Source organism: Lissotriton vulgaris, chromosome 1_1, assembly GCF_964263255.1.
Source record: "Lissotriton vulgaris chromosome 1_1, aLisVul1.2, whole genome shotgun sequence".
NCBI lineage: Eukaryota > Metazoa > Chordata > Amphibia > Caudata > Salamandridae > Lissotriton > Lissotriton vulgaris.
The window spans coordinates 1,014,562,728-1,014,587,142 of NC_141685.1; the positions used below are offsets into that span (position 1 = coordinate 1,014,562,728).

General features: G+C 43.9%; 1 protein-coding gene across 1 annotated transcript in view; it reads right to left on the reverse strand.

Moving 5' to 3' along the window:
* Nucleotides 1-24,415, reverse strand: part of ATP13A1 (ATPase 13A1) — a 446,812-nt gene that overhangs the window by 73,532 nt on the left and 348,865 nt on the right. Inside the window, exons 21-22 of the mRNA XM_086961461.1 lie at nucleotides 22,464-22,578; nucleotides 15,265-15,461 (exon numbers count right to left, since the gene is read on the reverse strand). Coding sequence (XP_086817587.1) covers nucleotides 15,265-15,461; nucleotides 22,464-22,578 — 312 coding nt within the window. The remainder of the gene's footprint in view (nucleotides 1-15,264; nucleotides 15,462-22,463; nucleotides 22,579-24,415) is intronic.

Below are 24,415 nucleotides of genomic sequence, written 5' to 3' on the forward strand. Positions count from 1 at the left end.
GAGAGCCTGGCTGTGGCGTTCTGGACAGTTTAGAGACTTTGGAGAAGGTGGTTTAAGATTTGTGTGTAGAGAGCGTTCCTGTAGTCCAGACGGTGGTGATCAGGGCCTGGGTGAGCATGCTTCAGGAGTTTTGAGGAAGCCACTTGAAAATATAGCATACCATGCGCAGGATGCTGAAGCATGAGGATGATACAGCGTTGACCTGAGATGTCATGCAGAGTTTAATGTCCAGGGTGATGCAGCGGTGTCTGGCATGGTTAGTCGGGGTTGGAGTGGTGCATAGTTCTATAGGCCCCCAGGAGGCATCCTAGGGGGAGTTTTTGCTGCCGATATTCAGAACTTCGGTCTTGTTCGTGTTGCGCTTCAGGCAGTTTGCATCTCATCCAATTTGCAACACTGGTCATGCATTGGCGGAAGTTAGTCCTGGTGGTGGCGGACTCTTGGGAGAGGACAAGTTGCAAAGTCGTGAGCGTAGATTATATTGAGTCAGTGGGACCTGACCACGCTGCACAGTGGTGTCATGTAGGTGTTGAAGAGGGTGGGCTGAGTGATGAGCCTTGAGGGACTTCACAAATCTCTTTGGGTGTGGAGAAAAATGGTGGAAGGCGAACCAGTTAAGTTCTGCTGCTGAGGAAGAACCTTATCCATCGGAAGGTGGTTCCTTGGATACTGATGTTGTGCAGTCTGGCGATGGCGATGAGTGAGAAGTGGGAGATTGTGTCTATGGCAGCAAAGAGGTTCAGGAGAATTAGAGCCAATGTCTCTACCTGGTCAAGGAGGGCCTGGGCATCATCAGTGGCTGTGATCAATGCTGTTTCGGGGCTGGGGCAGCGGTTGCTATAGAAGCCGGATTGGGAGCTGTCCAGGAGGTGGTTTTGTTCCAGGTAGGTTGTGAGTTGCTGGCCTTTTTGGCGACTTTGGCTGGGAAAGGTAGCAGGGTCTGTAGCTGTGGAGTATGCTGGGGTCTGCTGATGTGTTTTTTTTTTAGGCCTCGCTGAGCCAGCGCATGCGATGCTCTGCGAGACATTTAGTGTGTGGCTGCAGAAAATGCTACACCCTTTTGCTTGTGGCGGCCTAGAGCTTGCTGTTACACGCACAAGCGAGCGCGCCTCACTCCGCCTCTCCGTCTTGCGCTTTAATGCTCCTCCCCCTCAGCCACCACAGAGCGCGTCTCGGGGGCCCGGTGAAGGAATTTGTGAGCAGTGCGGTGCTCAGAATACCAATGCAATGCTGCATTCTCGGTGCAGAGGTCAGCCTCATGGGGAAGGTGTTGCCCGGAGAAAATCGACAGAATTGTGTGTGGAAAGAGTCTTCAAATGAGCCTTATTTTGACAAATGATTCTAGCATGGAACGCAACAAAAAGGCTCAACTAGACCGTCTTGACATCAATGTCCAGCTTGATGATTCTATTTGGTAGAAACTGGTGACCGGCAGAAACGGTGGCAATGTCGCATGTGTGAGAAATCTTATTTATTTATTTATTTTTAAATCCTACACCTAAAAAGTACAACTTAGTGACACACATCCTTGGCCACAGTGGCATCAAACCCCACTCCTGCCTCCATTCCAACTAACTCTTCAAACAGCCAAGTCACCTGCAGCCATCTTTTAACTCACCAAGGCACACGACCACACAAGTGTGAAGTGTGTGGTAAGGCATTCACTCAGACGAGCCACTTGAAGAAGCACATGCTACTACACACTGATGTGAAGCCATCCAGCTGCTGCCTCTGTGGCCGTGGCTTCACCTTCCATAGCGAACTGAAAGCTCATGCAGTGAAACACGAGAACGGGTGCTGCCACGTGTGTGTGTGTGTGGAGTGTTAGGTGGGCTTTTGGCATGACCATTGATTGTCATTTGTTGTTTTCTGTGGCATTCTGAAATGTTCGCTTTTTAGTGAACTTTCATGTTTAATTGTGTGGCTCATTCCCTCCCATGGCGACTTCACTAAGCGATCCTTCTGTTTGGCCATTAACCGTTCAGGTTCTTCCTGTTCAGCCATCACAACGTGTTCCAAATAGCTGACTACACAGGTCAGATGCATGGTTTAAGTAGATCGATATGCCTGCAGGTGGGCCCTGCACTAACTCACTATTGTTTCGGGATGCGTGTGTACGCACTCTGGAAACTTATTTAGTTTTTTTCTAAAGCGCACACGCTTCCCAAAGCATTTGAAAAAAGATTTGTTTCCATTGCTGAAGTAGAGTGAGGACATGTTTATCTTCGGCAAGCATGTGTGCACTTTAGAAAAATAACCAAATAAGATTCCAAAGCCTGTGCACACTCTTTCCGAAGAATTAGAAAAAAAGATTGGTTTTACACAAATGATATAGTGTGTGCGTCTTTACATGTTGTTTATTTGGGTTGTTTTTAAAACAAAAAACACTGTGCTTGTTTTACACTGGAGGGTCATGTTCCGTCAACAAAAGGCACCTCTCCATCTACATTGGAACTGCAGCTCAGCGCTGCGCTATGACTAAATACTTAAAAGGTCTCAAAAGCGAGACCGATTGCATTGTAGTCTTTTTGCTATGAATCGATTATTTTGTGTCACATTATTTATATTTGTTGTAGCACTGTTTTCTTGATTGGGCGGGCCTCTAGGTGCTCTTATAAACTGAAATTACTTTTCAGTTTGTGGTTCCGTCTCCCTAGCATAGTTGATCTGTAAGAAATAGACTTGCAACTTTACTTGTATGTCTTACTTTTGACAGCTTGTTTGCTATGCTAAATCATACGTTACAAAGCTGTTCGTATATATTTGCACACCGGTTTTCTCTTTGGGGCAGTATGTTTTCTATAGATCAGGTGTTTGAAAGAACACAAACCATGCTTCAAGTGCAGGTCACTCATTTGGAATGCTTGCACATTGAGGGAGTAAGCAGGCAACTTCTCTTTAATAAATCTGATCTGTTTTTCTGTTTTCCCCTACTTGAAAAAAATGCAAAATATCACTAGTTTACAGAGCGCATTCACGGATATTGAAATTCTGTGATATATGCCATTGTAAATGGTCTTTTTCCGGGTGTAATGTGGACTTGTGCCTGAATTGTGGCCTGTGTTCAACTACCACCTTTGACACTGGACGTAGCAATTGTATGGTTCTGGGCATGTCCTGTTATTTTCCTTTTGACATTCATTGCGAATGTGAGTAGTGTAAACATCATGTACCTGATAATATTGGAACTAACCTCGTTGTACCTACCTCCCTATCGTTTATATCCCTTCTGGTGTCATGGTGACCCTCAATCTTCTCTGTTCTTTGTACATTATATCTAATAGGTTACTCCGACTCAAATACTTTTGTTTTCATTGTAAAGCACTGTGCTGCTTCAAGAAGTTATGTCAGCAATGAGGGAGACTTTCAACCAGACCTGATTTTTTTTCAGCAAGAGCAATAAGCATGTTGGGACTTTTTACTGTTATCTTCATAACTGCTTAATTTGATCAAGCGGGGTCCACCAGTGCGGATTTCTAGGGACCAGCTTTCATTTTTCCTCCCACAGACTGATTTGAGCAGCAGAGAGACAAGCACTGGCATAGCCAATAGGGCTAGCTTTTGGGACCTTATAAGTGTTTAGCCATGCAACAGTTGATGTTGTTGCACCAAGGATATTGTGGTGCATAACTAAATACTTATATGGTTACAAAAGCGAGACCTATTGGCTATGCCAATACTTTTTTTATTTTTTTTAACAGGGAGTTGACATCTGCATGCTGCTAGTCTTCTGGGAAGAAGGCTGTGGTCAGGGAGGCTTTGATTAGGGTGGTGAGTTCTTGGCAGACCCTGGTTATTCCGAGGTTGAAGATGTGGTGGAGGCGGTGAACCAGGATACCGTTGTGGGTGTGGAGGAGGTGTGCTAGTTATTGAAGAAGTCAACGGACCAGAGTTGAGGGGTGGGGAGGGGAGGGGGGGCTAAAATTTCTGTACATATTGGTGATCTTGCTGTGAAAGTAGTTCTTGAGGCTGTTGCAGAGGTCCTGTGAGGGGGTGATGTTTTTGCGACAAGGGTGTTGGAGAATTCCTTTATGATGCTGAAGAGTTCTTTGCTGTTGTTGGGAGCTGGTTTCGATGCATGTTGCTGAGGCTTTCTTCTTTAAATTCCATAGTTGTTAGTGGTAGTGGTTGAGTACAATTTCAAAGGTGCTTCTGTCGGTGGCGTCCCTGTTGGTTCGTCATTTCCTCTAGAGTGGTTTGCAGAGGCATTTGGCATTCCTGAGGTCTTCGTTGTGTACCAGTTGTCTTGTTTTGTGGATCTCGTGTTTCTTGTTGCTAAAGGGGCGATGCTGTTGGCATAGTCTGTGAGCCAGTGGTTGAAGTTCCTGATGTTTTGCTCCAAGTTGTTGGAGCGATAGGGCTAGGTTGTAGCCAGGGCTTCTGTCCATTCGGGTTCTGAGATTCTGCTCCAGCTGCAATGTGGGGCATCGGGCAGCATGGGAGCGGAAGCTCATGTTGTGGTGATGTTAAAGTGAACAATGAAGTGGTCAGACCATGTGAGGTCTGTGGTGTGGCTGTACTGGATTCTATTGTTGAAGGTGAAGATGGGATTGAGTGTGTGGCCTGTGATGTGCCTTGGGTAGTGGACGAGTTGGGTGAGGCTGATGTTGTCCAGGCTGTAGAGTAGGTGGGTGGAGTTAGGGTCAGAGGGGTCATCAAGGTGGAAGTTGAGGTAGTCCAGGAATATGTAGTCCCTGGAGTCAATTGCGAAAAAGTTGGCGATGGAGTTCCAGAAAGTGGTTCGTGGTTGGTAGGCAAGGGTGTCCGATTGTTTTTCATTCGCCTGGAGTCTTAAGGTCAGGTGTTCCATGGCCGGAAAGCTCTGGAATTCTAAGAATCTGATTCTATGGTAAAGCTCTGTGCTTTCGTTCTCGCAAGCCACTCCACTGTTATTTTCTTCGAAGCAGAAAGGTGTCTCGAAGCAGACAGTCTCCTCCTTGACGGCAAGCAAGAAGGTGAAGTTCCTCTTTTCGATGTCAATGTACTCCATGTCGAATGAGGACGTTGTGTCTCACCTTATCGTCATTTTGGATCACCCCCCCCCGCCCCCCCTTTGGGAGTCCTCAGAGGGTCAGAGAGGCACTAGGAGAGGGAGCAGCCTCTCTCTCAACCCTCAGATGTCTCCCCCAGGCAGGGAATCCTGTATTTACGCCCTTCCTCTTGGCCATGCAGGCTAATCTTCTCATGCTCTCTCATGGTGCGCAGAGAAAACATTCTGTTGGGGTCAACACCATACGGAAAACAAAGGATACACATCCTGTTTGGTTATGTTAGCATTTTTTTGCCACATTCTGGGCACTTCACAAAAAGGGATGGCACTTTGCAGAGAAAGAAAAATATTACTTGACCGAAAATACTCAGCAAATACTCCCTGCCCTTAGGGACATTGAGTGTACAACTTTCAAAATAGTTTTGAAGTGAATTTGAGAAAAAAAAGCCGTAAAAGGCAGAGCTTTGCGCTCTAGGGTCCTGTTAGCAGGAGCCAGAAACAATAAAAAGAACTGAGTCAAATGCCACCTAGAGGGCATGATGGGACACTGGAAGAGTAACTGTAGTTCTCCAGTATTGGAAGCTTTCATATATTCACATACCTGAATCATTTCCCTGTCGTCAAGACAGGAATCTTCGGTATATAAAAAAGCAATGGTTAGCAGTATAGCTAACTGAAAAAAGGCCTTAGGCCCATTCCCTTTTGCAACCCATAACCTTTGTTATGTAAAAAAGGACCAACCTTTTCCCTTAGCCAATCAGAGTCACTCACCCTCTAGAACTCTCCTGAGAGAACCTTCTGCCCCTCAGATTTTCGGGCACTTGTGCTATAATACCTTTCGTGCCAAATCCGAGGTGCCTCTCAGGGGAGGAGGGTGGGCGTATGTGAATCTATGAAAGCTTCCAATACTTGAGAAGAACAAGTTACTTACCTTCGGTAACGCTTTTTCTGGTAGATACAGTATCTGCCTGTGGATTCCTCACCTTGTGAATACCCCTTGCGTCAGCAACATTCGGAAATTCTTTTGTAGCTTCGCGCCGACGATGTCATAGAGGCACGGCATCGCACGCGACTCCGCTGACGTCACTGACACTACAATAGGCCCACGCCGGCGTGATGACATCAGTTCCGCCCTTTTTTCCGTGCCTTCGAGGCACACGGACGGACCATTGACAGTAGACCTATACACAGTATACGCAGTACAAATATCAAGGTAACACACAGTGTGAAGCAAATGCAATAAAACATTTGAAATAAACAACTCCTAGACAATAAAGTAAATGTATTACAGTAACTCTGGTACAGAAGTGTGGACAACGGGAAGGCGGGTGGGTCAGTGAGGAATCCACAGGCAGATACTGTATCTACCAGAAAAAGCGTTACCGAAGGTAAGTAACTTGTTCTTTTGATAGATACATCTGCCAGTGGATTCCTCACCTTGTGACTAGAGTCCCACAGCAGTCCCCACTCCCGGAGGTGGGTGTCCACTCCTCTACACCAGAAAATCCTGGAGGACAGAGCGCGCAAAGTGGCCGTCACTCCTCACCTCAGTGTCCAAGCAATAATGCTTTGCGAAAGTGTGGAGGGAGGTCCAAGTCGCCGCTCTACAAATGTCCTCAACCGGCACACCTCTTGAAAGTGCAGATGTCGAAGACTTCGCTCTAGTAGAGTGAGCTCTTATACCCTCTGGAGGATCCTTACCGGCCAAAGAGTAGCAGATCTTTATACAGAGGATGATCCATCTTGAAAGAGTCCTTTTATGTTCCGCTCTTCCTTTCTTGCAGCCAGCAAACCCAACGAAAAGCTGGTCATCCATTCGATAGTTTTTAGTTCTATCAAGATAAAAACTCACCACCCTCTTGGGGTCCAGACGGTGTAGACTCTCCTCCTCCTTGGAAGGGTGAGGGGGGAGGATAAAAGGTAGGAAGGGTAATAGATTGACCTAGGTGGAAGGGAGACACCACCTTAGGGAGAAAAGCAGCCCTGGTCCTGAGAACCATTCGTTCAGCATGAATGGTCAAGAATGGAGGCTTGGAACTAAGAGCATGTAGCTCACTTACCCTCCTTGCTGAGGTAATCGCAACCAGGAAGACTGTCTTAAAAGACAAAAGCCTCATGGGACACTTGTGCAAGGGTTCGAAGGGAGAACCCATCAAGTAGGTTAAGACAAGATTTAAGTCCCACTGAGGTACAACAAAAGGAGTAGGAGGGAAATTATTTGTGAGGCCCTTCAGAAACCTCAAAACCACAGGAGATTTGAAAAGAGACGGCTGGTCCGGCAAACAGAGAAATGCCAACAATGCCGAAAGATAACCCTTTACCGTAGCAACAGCAAACCCTTGCTGCGCCAAAGAAAGAGCAAACTGTAGTAGATCACATAAATGGGCTTTCAAAGGGTCAACAGACTTCTCCCCACACCAAGAGACAAATTTAGACCATCTGTAAGAATAAATGGATTTAGTGGAGTCACGCCTAGCCGATAATATGACATCCACCACATCGTGTGGGAGAGAAAAGGAATTCAGATTGCCCCGTTCAATCTCCAGGCATGAAGGTGTAATGTCTGGAGGTGGGGGTGTAGAACCTGCCCCTCCATTTGAGAGAGGAGATCTGCCCTGAACGGGAGACGGAGCGGCGGGCGAGAGGAGAGGTGTAGAAGATCCGTGTACCACACCCTTCTTGGCCAATCCGGGGCGACCAATATAACTTGGGCCCGGTCTTGGCGAATCTTCCTCAAAACCCGAGGAATCAAAGGTATGGGAGAAAACGCGTAAAGGAGTTGTCTTCCCCAATTCAACTGAAACACGTCCCCCAAAGCTCCTTGCATCGGACACTGGAGACTGCAGAATGACGGGCAGTGAGCATTCTCGCGAGTGGCGAACAGGTCCACCTGAGGAGTCCCCCACGTCCAAAAAACGTGACAAACCATCTCCGGGTGAAGCCTCCACTCATGGTCGGCCGATTACTGCCGACTGAGACTGTCTGCTCGCACGTTCAGAACTCCGGCCAGATGATTTGCCTTCAGACAAATCTGATGGTCCTGAACCCATGACCAGAGGCGCAGAGCCTCCCTGCAGAGACACTGCGACCCCACTCCTCCCTGCTAGTTGATATACCACATTGGGGTCTTGTTGTCCGTCAGGACTTGCACCGACAGACAGCGAAGGGAAGGGAGGAAGGCCTTGAGCACCAAACGTATCGCCCGCAATTCCAGAAGGTTGATGTGAAGCAACCTTTCCTCTGGAGACCAAAGACCCTTGACCTCCAGATCCCCCAGATGAGCACCCCACCCTAGAGTGGATGCATTTGTTATCACTGTGGCCACCGGAGGAGGTATATGAAAAGGCTTTCCCTGAGACTGATTGCCTTCCACACTCCACCAAGACAGATCCACCGCAGTTTCTCTGGAGATCCTCACCGACTCCCTGAGATCTCCGTTGTGTTGATACCACTGCCTGCGGAGGCACCAATTGGAGCACCCTCATGTGCCAGCATGCATGGTTGACCAACAGAATGCAGGAAGCCATCAGACCGAGCAGGAGAAGAACCTTCAGGACTGGAACGACCGCTCCATTGTAGAAAAAAGGAATCATTTCCTGTATGACGCGAATCCTTTGAGGTGGAGGGAATGCACGACATACAGTTGTGTCCAGTGCAGCACCTATGAACAGGTTGCGCTGGGAGGGCACCAGGTGAGACTTGGGTACATTTATTGAAAAACCCAACCAGTACAACAACTGAGTTGTCTCCTGCAGATGCTGGAGCACTTTCTCTGACGACTCTGCCTTGATCAGCTAGTCGTCCAAATAGGGGAATACTGGAATCCCCGACCTTCTGAGATGTGCTGCCACCACCGCCATCACCTTGGTGAAGACTCGAGGCGCAGTAGTAATTCCAAAGGGAAGGACCGCAAACTGATAGTGTTGCGATCCCACCGTAAAACGGAGATACTTCCTGTGCGACTTCAGGATTGGGATGTGGAAATACGCATCCTGCAAGTCGGGAGACACCATCCAGTCTTCTTCCAGTAGAGCTTGAAGAACCTGTGCAAGGGTGAGCATCTTGAATTTCTCTTGTTTCAGATAGAGATTCAAGATCCTGAGATCCAGGATTGGACAAAGCCTGCCATCCTTTTTGGGTATCAGAAAATACCGGGAGTAGCATCCCTGACCCCTTTCCTGCTCTGGGACCACCTCTATCGCACCCTTTCTTAACAGTGTCTGCACTTCCTTCTGTAGAAGTAACAGATGTTCCTCCGTGCAAAAACCTTGACAAGGAGGGTAATTGGGAGGGAATTCCCGAAAGGGAAGGGCATACCCATTTTCTACGAGATTGAGAACCTAAAGATCTGATGTAACCGATTCCCAATCCCGTAGAAAGTAGGTAAGCCTACCCCCCACCGGACCCACATGATCCTGAATGGCGGATCTAGGGCTGCTTTTCTGAGGCTGGGGAGTTGGAGGAGGTAGAGGAGGAAGAGGCTGGACGACCTCGAGGTCGAGCCCTTTGTTTTCCCCTATATGACCTGTACAAGGGATTCTGCTGCTGCTGCGGACCTTGCCGATAGTTGCGAAAGGAAGAGTGTCCAAAACCTCTGAACCTCTTGGCTGTAGAACCTCTGATTTGAAGCCCTAAAGATTTGGCAGTAGCCCTACTGTCCTTAAATCTTTCTAAGGCTGTATCAGCCTTTTTGCCAAAGAGACCAGATCCATCGAACGGCAGATCCAGCAAAGCAGCTTGAACATCTGCTGAAAAGTCTGAAGTTTTCAGCCAAACCGATCTCCTTGTGGCAACCGCAGTGCCAATGATACGCGCCACCGAGACTGCAGTGTCCAGTCCACTTTGTATCACTTGACGTGCCCCTGCCTGTGCGTCTGATAACACCTCCTCAAAATCCTTCCTGCTGTCATCAGGGATCTTAGAAGCCAAAGAACGCATTGTATCCATAAGGGCATGTACATACCTCCCCATAAGGCAAGTGGCATTAGTTGACTTCAACGCCATACTCGCAGAGGCGAAGGTCTTTTTAGCCACCTGATCTTGTTTCTTGGCATCCTTATCACCAGGAACTTGAGGAAACGCATTCACAGTATTTTTGGAACAGGCTGCTTGTATGACTAGACTCTCAGGAGAAGGATGAGACGTCAGAAAGGCAGGGTCTTCAGGCGCAACCCTATACCTTCTTGCCACACTCTTGGAAACCGCGGGTGCTGTTAGAGGCTTTTTCCATACCTCCATAATAGGCTCCGTTAAGGCCTCATTAAAATGAAGCAATGGTTCCACCACAGAGCTGGGCGAATGTAAAACTTCTGTAAGAAGATTGGACTTAAACTCCACTGTTGGCAAAGTCAATTGCAGAAGTTCCGCTGCCTTCCTCATCACCACATGATAAGACTGGACGTCCTTTGAAGGCGCATCAGAACCGGATGGTAACTCCCACTCTGGAGAAAAACCAGGCTACTAGCATCAGCTAGATCCTCAAAACAGTCATCCTCCAGTTCACCTTCCTCCATATCAGGATGTGACTCCATATATCTCCGCTCCTCCATAAGGCGCTGTGCCTCCCTCCTGGACCTCTCCTTAACACGCCTCGCTGCCGGGCCCAACAACGACTCAGACGGAGCCAGAACCGGCGTCGGTATCGAAACCGATGGTCCAGTGGGTTGCCCTCGAAGTCGATCTGGAGCGGGCGACGCCGGTACTGGCGTCTACGACCTCGACGGAGCCGGGTATTGCCATGGCGGCGTCGGAGCCGGCATGAACGGCATGAATAGAGCCGGAGCATAGGAGTGAGGGACTCCTAAATTGAAGGCCAGAGGACACATGGTACCCAAAAGGTGCGTCAGAGGGAACCACGCCCTTGAAAAGACATCATACATAGCGTTTAAAAACGCTGATGGGCCCTGGCCTGGGGCTGGAAATGGTGGCTGAAGACCCTCAGGCTGGTCTTGTGGAGCGTTCGAGTTCGGCTCTTCGACAGGCGCAGAATCCTCATCCACAGGAACTTCTTCCTCCTCCTCTCGTGCCAGGGACGGCACTGGAGACTGATTCGAAGCCCGAGTCGGCGACTGAACTTGCGACTCCGAAGGCGAAGCCTCACCTTCCTGATCCAAGACATCCAGCGTGCTACCTTGGAACGTACCTTCTTCGGTGACCTCGACCTCCTTACCGGAATGACGCCGGGACTCATGTCTCTTCTTCTTATGTCTCCTCCTCGACTTCGAAGCATGGTCTGAAGCGGACTTCGAAGTCGACTTCTCTCGAGATCTGGATCTTGACTTCGACCTCGCCCTTCTCAAGCGAGATCTCGAAGATTTTCTTCCCTTGTCACCTTTCAGCTTCGCCACCAGAAGTTTGGTTTCTCTTTCCCGCAGGGCCTTCGGGTTCATCTTCCGACAAGATTAACATCCATCCACATCATGGTCAGAACTTAAACACCATAAGCAGTCCTCGTGCGGGTCCGGGATGGACATCATTTTCCCGCATTCCCTGCAGGGCTTGAAACCGGTCGTCTTTGTCGACATCGTGTTGAAACAACGACTGTCTGTTCCTGAGATTCTTGTTGGTAGCGATGGTGTGAGAGGCCGTGGTGTTCCTCATAACCCTCTTTATAGTCATCTTCTTGACATTTTACGTGGAGTTCCGATGGACTTGTGGCATACCCGAAGGGTCCATCATCCTCATCAGACTCTTCCTCCTCTAAAAGGTGCGACGGGACAATAGGAGTAATCTTGCTTGGGGAAGTCACTGTTGGCGTGATTTTCTTCTTCTGCTTTTCTGGAGTTTGTCTCGTCGACAACCTTGTCGACGAGATAGTCATTGATACTACCGTCAACGAAGCTGTTGTCGTCGTCGACAGTGCTGAAGAACCACTCCCCGCCGGTGACATAGTAATCGTCGTCGACTACCCCGTTATCATCATCGTCAACGACTATCCTGTCGTCAACATGAACGTCCTCATCACCACCGTCGACAAGGTCGTCGTCGATGTTACAGTCGTCGATGTTACCGGCGTCGACGCTGCTGTCGTCGACGCTCCCGTCTACGCAGACTCTAATGCAATCAAAGTTAGCTTCTGTATCTCCGTGGTCGTCGCCGTAGACGATGACTTCTTAGTCGACTGTCTTGTCGACGATCCCGTCGACAATGTCGATTTTTTCACTTTCTCCTCAGGATTACTAGAGGACGGCTTCTTGAATGATGCTGGAGCCAAAGGTGGTGTCTTTGAAGGCTCAGAAGAGGCTCTTTTGGATTCTTTTTCTCTCAAAGTGTGTCCTTTGCTCTCCTTTGGTTTTGGTTGAGGAGATTTGGAAGGACTACGCCTTGAAGACCCTTGAGTGGTCTTTTTTAGGGCCTTATCAGGACGGTCCCCAGAGGATGAGCCTCAGGAGATCTTGATCTTTTCTGAGATCTGCTTGACGAAGAGGAGGATTCATGGTCACTATCACTAGAAACCACCTCCTTTCTGGCCTTGATCTTCTGAAGCCAAATCAAAAGGCGTCCCTCACGATCTCTAAGGGTCTTGCTAGAGAAAGTGTGACATACCTTGCAATACTTTGCTTGGTGGTCCGGATAAAGACAGTAAATGAAGTATTCATGTGGGTCATCAGTGTGGAGTCTCTTTTTAGAGCAGGTGGCACAGGCTCTAAAAAGACCCTTTTTCTCCGTTCCAGACATTCTCAAGGATGTAGATGAGAAATAGATTATAAAATTCTCAAATCCACAAGAAATAAAATGAAAATTAAGCTTCTACAAAGTTGGAAATCCAGAGTTTGAGCAGAGCTCAAAGGAGACTCCCTAGCACAACGTGCCGGTAGAAAATCTGAGGGGCAGAAGGTTCTCTCAGGAGAGTTCTAGAGGGTTAGAGACTCTGATTGGCTAAGGGAAATGTTTGGTCCTTTTTTACATAAAGGTTATGGGTTGCAAAAGGTAATGGGCCTAAGGCCTTTTTTCAGTTAGCTATACTGCTAACCATTGCTTTTTTATATACCGGAGACTCCCGTCTCGACGACGGGGAAATGATTCAGGTATGTGAATCTATGAAAGCTCCAATACTGGAGTAAATCAAAGTTCCCCTAAAGGTGCAGAGTTCTAATGTATCGGTCACATTGCTTCTATATAGTAAAATTTTGCAATCCTTCACTTTAAAAGAGAATAAAAAGGGTTTAAGAAAGAGGTTTTGAAAATATCACTTCATATATTTAGGGACTTTTAAAGTCTATCGTTTTTTCCTTTCATCTTTCGAGGTAAATTAGAGGAATTTGCAATATAGCCTGTCTTAAGGCTGCAAAAAATATACAATGTTGAAAAAAGTAATCCTGGTCTTACCAAAGTAAGGTGAAGATACTCCACAAAATGTGACTTTGGAAGAAGTGCTCCGGGGACCCCGTAGGGGGGAAGAACTATTTAGTGATTTTGATCATCTACGGAGATCCTTTGAGAGAGAGAAACACTTTACAAGCTGCTCATCATAAAAGCACCTTCAGTATACAGTGCCCCTATGTGGAAAATTCAACACTTTAAAAGGATAATTACTGGATACAGTTCGACTTGTGAACTAAGGAAAAATCTTAGTTTAATTAAGTACATATCCCAGGGGGCTGCACCAAATGCCACAGGAGTATGCTCACCATACTACTGGAATATCACAAGGGAGTTTGCTGCTTTGAGGGTCTAACAAGAATAAAGCGTGATCAAAAACTCTCTATCACCTGTCAAGTCCCCAAGGGTTATAAAAGGTCTCCTGTCATTTTCAGCCATTGCACGGAGTTGCTTGGGGCTCTGATAACAGCATCAAGATTCACCAATATGCTGATAATACACAACTCTACTTCAAAGTCTCCTCTGCTTAAGACACCCAACGCCTCAAACACTGCTTGCACATCATTCACTCCTCTATGTCCGATGCCTAGATGGCTACAACCCCCAACTTTCACCAATGCCAAGTCACTCTGATTTACCCTGGACACCATAGTGCACTTTGCCCAAAAAACAGAGACCAGTACCAGTTCTTTCTTCTAAAGAAGGAGAAAATGTTCTTCCTGAAAGCCCTTGCACTCTTGCTTCTGGATGGTGGTAATGCTCTACTCCTTGGCCTCCGAGACCCCACACCTGCACCCCTTATGGTCATCCAACACACTGCAGCACATCTCATCCAGGGCTTTAAGAAATATGATCACATCTCCTTAATCTGGATGGCATTACATTGGCTCCCCATGCCAGCCACAAACCTCCTCAAAACCAACTGCATTATTTACAAAACCATCACGACCAGCACCCAGGCCCCCTTTTTCGTATAAATAAGCTTTAAGTCGCTGCTAGTTCTCTACACATCCACATTCAGGGCACAATCAGACTGCAAATTAAGAAGATTAAAAAAACAAGGCAGAAGGCCCTTTCCCTCCACACACCATGGAAAAACATCCTGATATCCAATAGCACGTCCACAATGCATTAACCATGCACAACCCAGCTTCCTCCATTACATCTTGTCTTTCTGACCATGTACAGTGCTCTTCTGCTTTTTGGAAAGGTTTGTGCTACAGACACTGTATACCTGCACACATATACAAATATAAAGGGTTTCCCCTGCTAACAATTCGTTCCTAAGGCAGTGATCATGTAAATAAACAATTCTTAGGCAAGTGCTATTTTATATGCATATGCAATATACATATGATATGCAATGTTTTGATGACATTTCTTCAAGTCATTTCTTCATTTTTAAACACAAATTGAATGGAATTTTTTGGGTGGATTAAAAAATGCATCCATTTTGATATGAATGTTCTTGTTTCTCCGGTCAGTGCCTCGTGCTCTCAGTTATGTTATGATATATTTTATATTTTTTAAATGAAGAGCTGCCTAAGACTTTTGGTACATTTGATTACCTGCACACATAGATGCAGTGTCCACAAAAAGAAACTTTTGAGAGTGCTAGTATGGAAGAGATTTGAATTCAACAGTACCTCATTTTCGGTTTCTCCTTTTCTGTTTTTGCTTTTAAACTGGCAACATTTCACTGCACAAATCAACCCTACCACTGTAATGCTTTTTCTCTGCTGTAGAACATGATCTTTGGAGATCAGTGAATAAATGCAAATTCAATGCACAGTGCTACACAGAAAATGGGGATCTATCCATGGTAATGTAAAAAATAAAAAATGGGTGTCTGAGTAAGGTTAGTAAAAATACATAAGTGAAAACTATGCCAAATAGCATTAAAAAATCAGATCTATTTGTGCAGTTCTTCAACAGTCAAATATTTACTCTACCTTGGACCTTGAGATGAAAAGAAAGCATCCTGCCAGTAAGAGTCCTTGAAGAGTTGCTTGGAAATCACTGAACTTCACACCTTCCAGATAAAGCACACTCTGACTGTAGGCAAGGATGAGGGCATTCAGTGCCAGAATTTTAAACATTTGCAAAGTCGTCACTAAGGTGCATCGGCCTTGTTTAATGACATGACAGACTGTATACAGGAGACAAAAAGGAAAGCATAAGGAAGATGAATGGTTTGAGACCAGCAAGCAAAAACGTTTTTATTAAAATGCTCCAGATTAAGTAAAGCACTGTGAACAAGTTACTTACCTTCCGGTAATGCATTATCTGGTAGAGACAATATCTAGCTGTAGATTCCTTACCTTAAATTTTCTCAGCCGTTCGACTGGATCCGAAAACTTTTGCGTGAGCAGTACCCCTGCGTGCGGTCTGCTGGCTTCGTTCAGTTCCACAAGACTGTGTTATTGGCGCCGTAAGTGATGCCGGTCAACCATATAGGCGTCACCCAGGCGCACAGACGTCAGTTCCTTTTCACCAATTTCTTTTTAACCCTTGATTTGTACAGCTTGTTATTTGGGGAGTTTGTGTTTTTCCCCCCAAACATAATAAGGGGATTTGTCATTCTAATTGACAATGGACGCACTCAAAACCTATGGTTTTTCACAAGAACAATTTAATAAGATCATAAATGGCACCTCTAAAAATTTCTCCTCAGTCACTACTAATAACTGAGAAGAAAAATAGAGAGACTTATGGAACAATAAGAAAAAGACCATCAGAACTGAATTGCAAACTGATTTTTTAATTGAATACTGCAAGAAAGGGATAATACCCAGAGGCTTGCAAGTTAAAAATGAGCCAGGTATCTTCATTAGAAACTCCAAGTTTATTGAAAACTGGACATTCATCGCCAACCAATGTAGTCGGGATTGGATGTTGCTAATTATAGAAACAGCAAAATGAGATACTAATCATTGAGAAAAGAGATTGAAGCTAAATTGAAAGCGAGTACGTCGCTAGAAGACGCAAAAAAAAGCTGGAGGAAATCCAGAACGACATATCAGGTTATAGGGAGTAACTCTTAAATAAAAAATCTAATATATTTAGGAAAGATGTCACCAAATACAATTTAGAGCACGTCTTCACATATTTACAGAAGGATTTGTACGATAGACCAAGGGAAGACATTTTTTTTTAGAACAGCGCCAACCTAATCCTGGTCAGAATCGAGGCAGAGGGAGGGGGAGAGGGAATTTTTATTCCCAGAACCCACCACAGAAACGCCCCTACATGAAGACCAGAAGTCAAATGATGTGGGACTAGAGAGAAAAGCACAGATTATTAACCTGTCAAATAAGGACCTGACTTGGGATGTGATACCTTTACTAGAGAAAGGGTTAGGATATGCAAATTTTACCTCAGTTGATACATTTAATCTTAAGAGAGACCTACAAAGATTTTTTTAGAAACATTTGGGTAAATTATTTTCTCAAAAATATGGAATGCCAAACACCCCATCCATTAATAAATCTGGTCTAAAACCTAAATCAAATTGGACTCCGTCCATAACCTTGTAAATAAAAATATTGGGCTATTTGAAAAGGTAGATGAGAAAAATATTGATGATCTCTTCACTAAAAAACTTTATTGGCACAAGAATTTAAGTTTTGCAGAAAGAAAAGCCCTCAGTAACCTAGAAGAATGTAAGTATTTGACCCTTGAACCGGGAGATAAAGGGGGAAGCATCATTGTGATGGATACCAAGGATTACAATAAGAGGATGCTCTCCCTTTTAAACAATACTTCTCATTATCAAAAATCAAGTAAGGAAGAGTGGAATGTGCTAACTGATAAGGTGATGAGACTTCTAGATTTTGCTAGAGATGATGAAATTTTGTCCCTTGACTAATACAATTTCCTCAAAAATTCTAATCCCAGAGTGCCAGCAATATATGGCTTACCAAAAGTACATAAAGATCTTCAAAATCCCCCAATGAGACCTATTGTCTCGAGTATTGACTCTGACGGAACCACTAAGTAAATATGTGGATAAATTCCTTCAACCGTTGGTGGTTCGCCAGACAGAATATATAAAAGAAACCACTGCCATGATAAACAAAGTTGAGAAATGACCATATAATGTGGATAATCAATGGCTGGTGACCTTGGATATAGAGGCCCTCTACACAAACATACCTCAGGATCAGTGGCGTCACTAGGTGGGTGCGGACCACACCGGGTGACACCAGCACATGGGGTGACACCAATCTGGTTACGCTGTGTTGGCTGCTGGCTATACTTTGCAGCCTCGCCTCTGCCATTTAATGGGTGCTCCAGTTCTTTCAGTATTACCTTCTGGGTCGCTCAAATGTGGACTTCCTCTCACGCGCTCCGGTGGACTCTTGGCCGGATTGGCCAAGCCTGGTAGGGGAGTACTGTAAGGAAAAGGCCTTGGGGGCTTGTGGCGGGAGCCCCGGGGGCACCAAGAAGTCCTGCTTTCTGGTCTCTTCTTCTGTTGCCGGTGTAATACTTCCGGTGCAAGGGGGAGGAGGGACTTTATATTCCGATGGCCCGGAACTGCGGAGGGGAACTCGGACGCTACGGAGGTGAAAGCAGGAGAGCAACACGTAGGAGGTCGCGGTAGCGGACGCTACGGAGGAGAAAGCGGTGGGAGAACAACCAGCGCGACCAGAGGCCAGGGGATCCAGAAGGGACACCCTGACCACGGACGTGGACAAACGGGGGGTCTGCAGAAGCCAAGATGACCACCGGGAAGGCGTGCCTGACGAGGCAGCCTTGGCTCTGTCATAAAGGAGGTCCATGGGGTAAGTCGTGAGGGGGTGACACCACGAGTTACCCGCACTGGGTGACACCAACCCTAGTGACGCCACTGCTCAGGATGATACCATCAGAATGTTGGAGAGCCTCTAAACCAATGGCATGGGCGATTTGTCGGCACACTTCATTTTTTGTTGAATGTGCTGAAATCATCTTGAAAAACAATATTTTTTTATTCAGAATTGACTACTACAAACAGATTAGGGGACCAGCATGGGTGCCACGTGTGCTCCCAATCTGGCTTGCCTGTATGTAGCTGCCTTTGAAGATAAACACATATTCAATACAGCAGCACCATTCTATCAAAACGTCTCATTTGGTCCCTCAACATTGATGTTCTCTTCATGTTGAAGGGAACATCAGAGCACCTCATGGAGTTCATAGAGTGGTTAAATCTAGGAGATATTAATTTGAAACTTACTTCTAGTATAAATAAAGAGATGTGATTTCTTAGATATTAAGATTAAACAAAATGCTGGCATATTATTGGTAGAACTCTATACAAAGCCTACGGACCGTAATACTATGCTCCATTACCGTAGCAACCATCCTACCTGCCAAAAGAATAATATTCTGTTTGGACAGTATCTAAGAATTAGACATAATTGCACGGACATGAGGGATTTTAATCGACATGCTGATGTCTTAACTAAAAAACTTCTAGACAGAGGATACCCGAAGAAGCTCATTAGACAGGCATACAAAAGAGCAAAATATTACGACAGGGAATCCCTTTTTGCAACTAAAGCTCAAGGAACGAGAACACAGGACCTTCCTTTAATCTTTGTCTCTAATTTTAGCTGTGCTAGTAATAAGGTCAAAAATATTATAAATAGAAATTGGCAACTGTTAAATGATAAAAACAATGTAACATTATCCAAACCCATGTTTAGTTTCAGACGAAACCGTACCATTCGTAATAGACTGGTACATACATATAGTGATGTGGCAGGATGTAAGCAATGCAGCATTAATAATGTGCCTCTTCCAGTTAGCAATTTTCCCTGCAATAATTGTAAAAATTGCAGCAACATATAAAGGGCAATGTGATCCATCATAAAGGAACCACACACAAAGTAAAGAGTTTCATTAATTGCAAAACCAAAAACTTGATTGTTTGCCCCTGCAATAAAGGTTATATTGGAGAAACGTCGCGAGAAATAAGAACTAGGGTAACTGAACATAAATCAGCGATCAGGAAAAACAACAGCTTCTTTAGTGGAACACTGGATTGCACACAATCAAAGTAGAGGATTTGAAATGTTGTGGAGTTGAAGTTATTCAACTTAGCACCCGAGGAGGTGACCACGTGTGCAAGAGAAAGAAGAGCGAACAATTTTATATAACGGTCCTAATAATAAAGAAGAGTGGGAGAGACTCATAAGAATATGGAAAGTAAATTAAAAAGATTAAGACTAAATGTGATTAGGTTTGTGATCTTTAAATAAGGAACAATAAACATATACTGCCCCAATCCCTACGTGTACTACCTAATTGTCTTCATGAGGAACACAAGTGAAGAGTTGAGCGCATTGTGCAGCTCATAGTATTGTTTTTCTGCATATAGTGATTTGATAAACAGAATATAAAAATAGAAATATAGAAAAATATAAATCTGTATAGTCTTACTGTGTGAAGATAATCATTCTCAAATAAGCATTATAGATTGAAAGACTAAGCATCATGTTTGGTCCTTGTTGATAGTAAATGAGAAACGATAAACACGAGAAATAATGATCAATAAGTTCTATGGGCAACTCTAAGCTTATTGTTATGTGTCCTCAGTATTTACACTAAGCATCATGTTTGGTAATTGCAAACACGTCGGCTTAGGAACTGAGCACTATCCCTTGTTGATAGTAAATGAGAAAAGATAGAAACGAGAAATAATGATCAATAAGATCTATGGGCAATTCTATGCTTATTGTTATGTGTCCTCGGTATTTAGACAATTTAAGATGGCCGCCATAGACCGAGGGGGATAATCGCATACAAACGCGGGGAGTGGGAGTTTTTTCTCGACTTAATATAAAATTTATATACAGATGGGGCCAGCTCTCACCAAACGCGGAGAAGCCGATATTTCAACGGTTGCTCTTTAGCCACATCTGCTTTTTGATTGTCGGACTTGGCCACAGTCTAATCTGAATTAGAAATTATGGGTTGGACGGCTCACTATAAACAACTTAAAAAGTTTCCTGAAATGCGGACTAGTTTCTATTTGTTGGGTACCAGAAAAGCAGCAAGTAAACTCTCTACAGAACATATAACAATGCTGCAAAAATGCACAAACACGGTTAATACCTAAAAGGAACCGCTGTTTTTGAAGCAAAATATTGTTTATTGATTAATGCGGCAGGTAACTGTGTGCAAATTTAATGTTCACTAGCTTAGTAAGAGAGATATATAAATTTCCTTTAATTCTATTTTTTATAGATCTTATTTTCGAACCACTATCAGAGCATCTTTTGGTTTAACTGACAACAAAGCATCATTATACCGACACAAAATTAGAAATGTGTTTGGAAATATGGAATATACATGCAGTATGTCTATATAAATAGTTAAGCCTGCTTTATCATAGAACGCAGCATGAAAATCGATTTGTCTGTAAACACCATTATTGACTCGTAAAATTTCTTTTTTTTCAATAGAATTTCACATTGACAAAAACATTTTTGATAAATCCCCTACCCCAAAACAACACAGTGGCTCTAACGGATACAGGAAAAGGACCCATGTATGCAATTAGAGGTATATAAAACGTATTTAAGCTGTATGGGAGGGCACACAATCAGTGTAATGATCACTTTTAATAAAGAAAGGAGAAACAAGACACTTAATGTTTTCTTTCAATTTAGAGGCTCTTTCAGTGAAGCCATAGCGGTGGCGAGATTTTTAAACTCCACAGATTATGTCATTGAATAAACATAATCCAGCCAATAAAAAGGTATGAAAGAATATAAAGCACAAGACTTTGTAAAGCAGTAAAAGAGAGCATGATTACAGGATACATGTTTTAATAGAGTTCTTTGGAAGCTAATATATAAAGAAATTCCAACTGTTACATGATGTTGTAGATATGTTACACATTTTTAAGATACAAATAAGAAGGGCTGAGTGTTAAGTCATGTTAGAGGATGTATAAAACAAGTGTGTCATATAAGAAGAAATGGAGGTATACTTAAAAACCACAGTGTATATGTAATTTTAAATTTGTACAGTACGTTTTTGGAACATATAGGTCTCTAAACTAAATATTTTTTATATCTAGATTTTATGAAAACTTTGTCCTGAAGAAGGTTAAAATATTGAATTAACACCGAAACGCGGCGTCGACTTTTTTTTCAAGAAAAGTTTTTATCTATATATGTGATACAATTAGATTGTAACCTGCATTGGGAGGAATGCCACTAATGTTATCAGATTGAATATGTAATGTATTGTCTTATTTTTAATAAACCATTTTTAATATAATTTGTGGTCCAAACTGATAAAATATTTTTAGGAATTGTATGCTGTGCTTCTATACTGTGGATGGTAGAAAGATAAGGTTTTTGAGTAAGGCACTGTCTGGGTAGAAAAATACTTTTAGGAATGAATTGTTAAACATCTCTACAAGACACGTGGCCCAGGGTGAGGTATTTGTCCTCTTAGATATCAAGATATAGGGACTTCTGTGTTTATAGTGACCACAGAATTGAAATATAATGCATCTCTGATATTATTTTACACTGTGCAATGCACTGTGTGTTTTTGTTGCGGGAAGATAATATAAAGGATTGATCAAATCGTTACAAGTATGTCCCATTGATAATTTTATGTATTTCATACTCCCCTGTTTGTAACGATTTTTATTAATCAACAATAAAGTGTTTTCATTCATTCATGGATCTTAAAGAAACAGTTTTCTACTCATAAATACATAAAAAGCACTGCAGCACCTCATCTAGGCAAAGAATGGTTAGGAAGCAAGAAAATCCAAAGTATAAAATTGCTCTTGATGCTGGAAGCAGAGCTCCAGAGGATTCCCTCACACTAAACATGCAGTAGAAAATCTAGCAGTTAGAAACCTTTGGGATCAATAGAGAATCTCTTGCCATCACTTCCTAGAGTTTGGGTCATACAATAAGATGGTGAGACTACCTATAGCATAAAACTGTTTTGAATTTTGCAGAGTATTTTTACACACTGCTGTGTTAACATTGACATTACAGTGTAAAGAAAAATCATATCCGTTAAATAAAATACACACCAAGATTTCAGAAAGTTCAGATCTTCAAACATTAACAAGTTCAGAGCATCAACAAATAAAAGGAATAATATATAATTCAATTTTTAAAATTGTACTCACTACATTGAATAGATGAGAGCTTTGATGTAAAAGGAGCTGCAATGCTGGCATCACCTAACTTCACAACCGACACTTGATCTTCTTCTAAATCTTTCAATACCTGGTTGATTCTTTCCTAGCAAGCAAACTTTGGAATTAGTTTTGTTTATATATACACACACACTTCAAAGCAAAGATTATCATCAGTATAGCGATGCATCATGCAAGGACGTGCTTAAACACAAACAAGGGCCATATGAGGGTCTAATTTGGAAATATTAAGAATACACTGCGTCTTGAACGTAATTTTCGAAAGATTTGAAATTTTTTTGTTTAGGTAACTAAACATTCAGTAGCTATTAATGCAGCAAAGACTGACTAAAATGAACCGAGGCATCAAACTGACATTCACAATATCCTCCACTTTGCAACACATTCAGCATGTGCCAGGTAAAAAAACTGTATAGTATATTTTAATTGATTGGCTCATAAGGTTGAATACAACTGTTAAACCATGGCTTATTGCACTACTGCATGCATTATGTTAGGTATCCCAGAAGGACAAGATATTTAACTTTAGCAAGCTTGCAAGTGCATACGCTATCTAACCACAGATTTTTCAATTTCAGAATACTCTTAGATAATGCAGATTTTCATCAGGAACTGCTCCTTTGTGCTGGCAGGTGGCACAGTTGTACTCTGCAACAGCCTTGCACCAGCCCATAAGGGATTGCAAAGAGCTGCATATAGGAGCCACCCCACATGCAGTCATCAGTTTTGCTTTGCACTACTGCGTGCCCTCAGGCTCGGATCATTTATGACGAATTGAAGGTGACAACATGCATTTTTATTTTTAGCAGATAGAAGAGTCCACTCCATAGAAATGGGAGGAGGAAGGGAAGTCAAGAATCTGCTGTTAAAGTATCACAGGAAAAGTATCCAACCCACTAACATGGTCCATGTACAATCCCGAATCAGTGCAGTAAGTGGTCTAAATCCTCACAGTCGTCATCATAGTGTGGCATATTCTGAAGCCTCTGAACTGCATTTCTATAGCAGCCGAACAGGGTCTCCCTACAGTACTGGCATTGAGGGAGAGGCCGTGGATCATCCAATGCTGAAAGCTGCGCTTTGGTGTTCATGGTTCAACAGAGGTCCAACACAGGCATATTTTGGCTCTGGTTGGGAGACTAGCTACGGGAGAGATCTGTAACAGGAGGTGCTAGAGTCTGGGCTGTTGCCAGTGCAATCAGGTATGAAGTGGAACTGTGGGCCAGGGCCAGCAAGGAACCAATAGGAGACGAAGAGGGTTCATTCAGGGAAGGACCCGGCAGGAAAAGTGAAACTTGTGACCCCTGCGACTCCATGGGGCCTGATTGTACTCCAAATGGAGCTGGCATCGACTTGAAGCTCTGAAGCATATTTTTTTTAAAGGCCTCTATCTGCTGTGAAGGTCAATGATGGTCAGGGGATCTCTGGGCACACAAAGACAAGCCTTGGAATGGGCTCAAGCAAGCTGGAAGACGTCTGAGCAGTTAAGCCTTAGAATGTGCATTGCACAGCTTCTCGCATGTTCTGGAGGGGTACGTGGTGGACAAATACCACTTGGCACACTGGTGCAACTTGGACTGAGACTCATCTGTAGAGCTGGATCAAGATTAGGACTTGGTACTGGAATGACCCTGTGACTTTGATTGGGTCTGGAGAGGGATTGTGATCTCAAGCATGGCATTTTACATTTTCTGCGACAGTTTCGCTTCCTACTCCCGGATAGTCTTTGGGTGGATTTGTAACAATGCTTCAAATCTTAACCAGAACCAAGGTACCACAAATAAACATTCTGATCTGTGACTGACATCTGCTTCCTACAGTTACAGCAAGGTTAAAAACCTGTCATCGTTGTGAGAATGGGAGTAAAGGGGAGGAGAAGACATTTTCCTTGGCACATTGCATTTTTTTAATTTGGAGCCGGT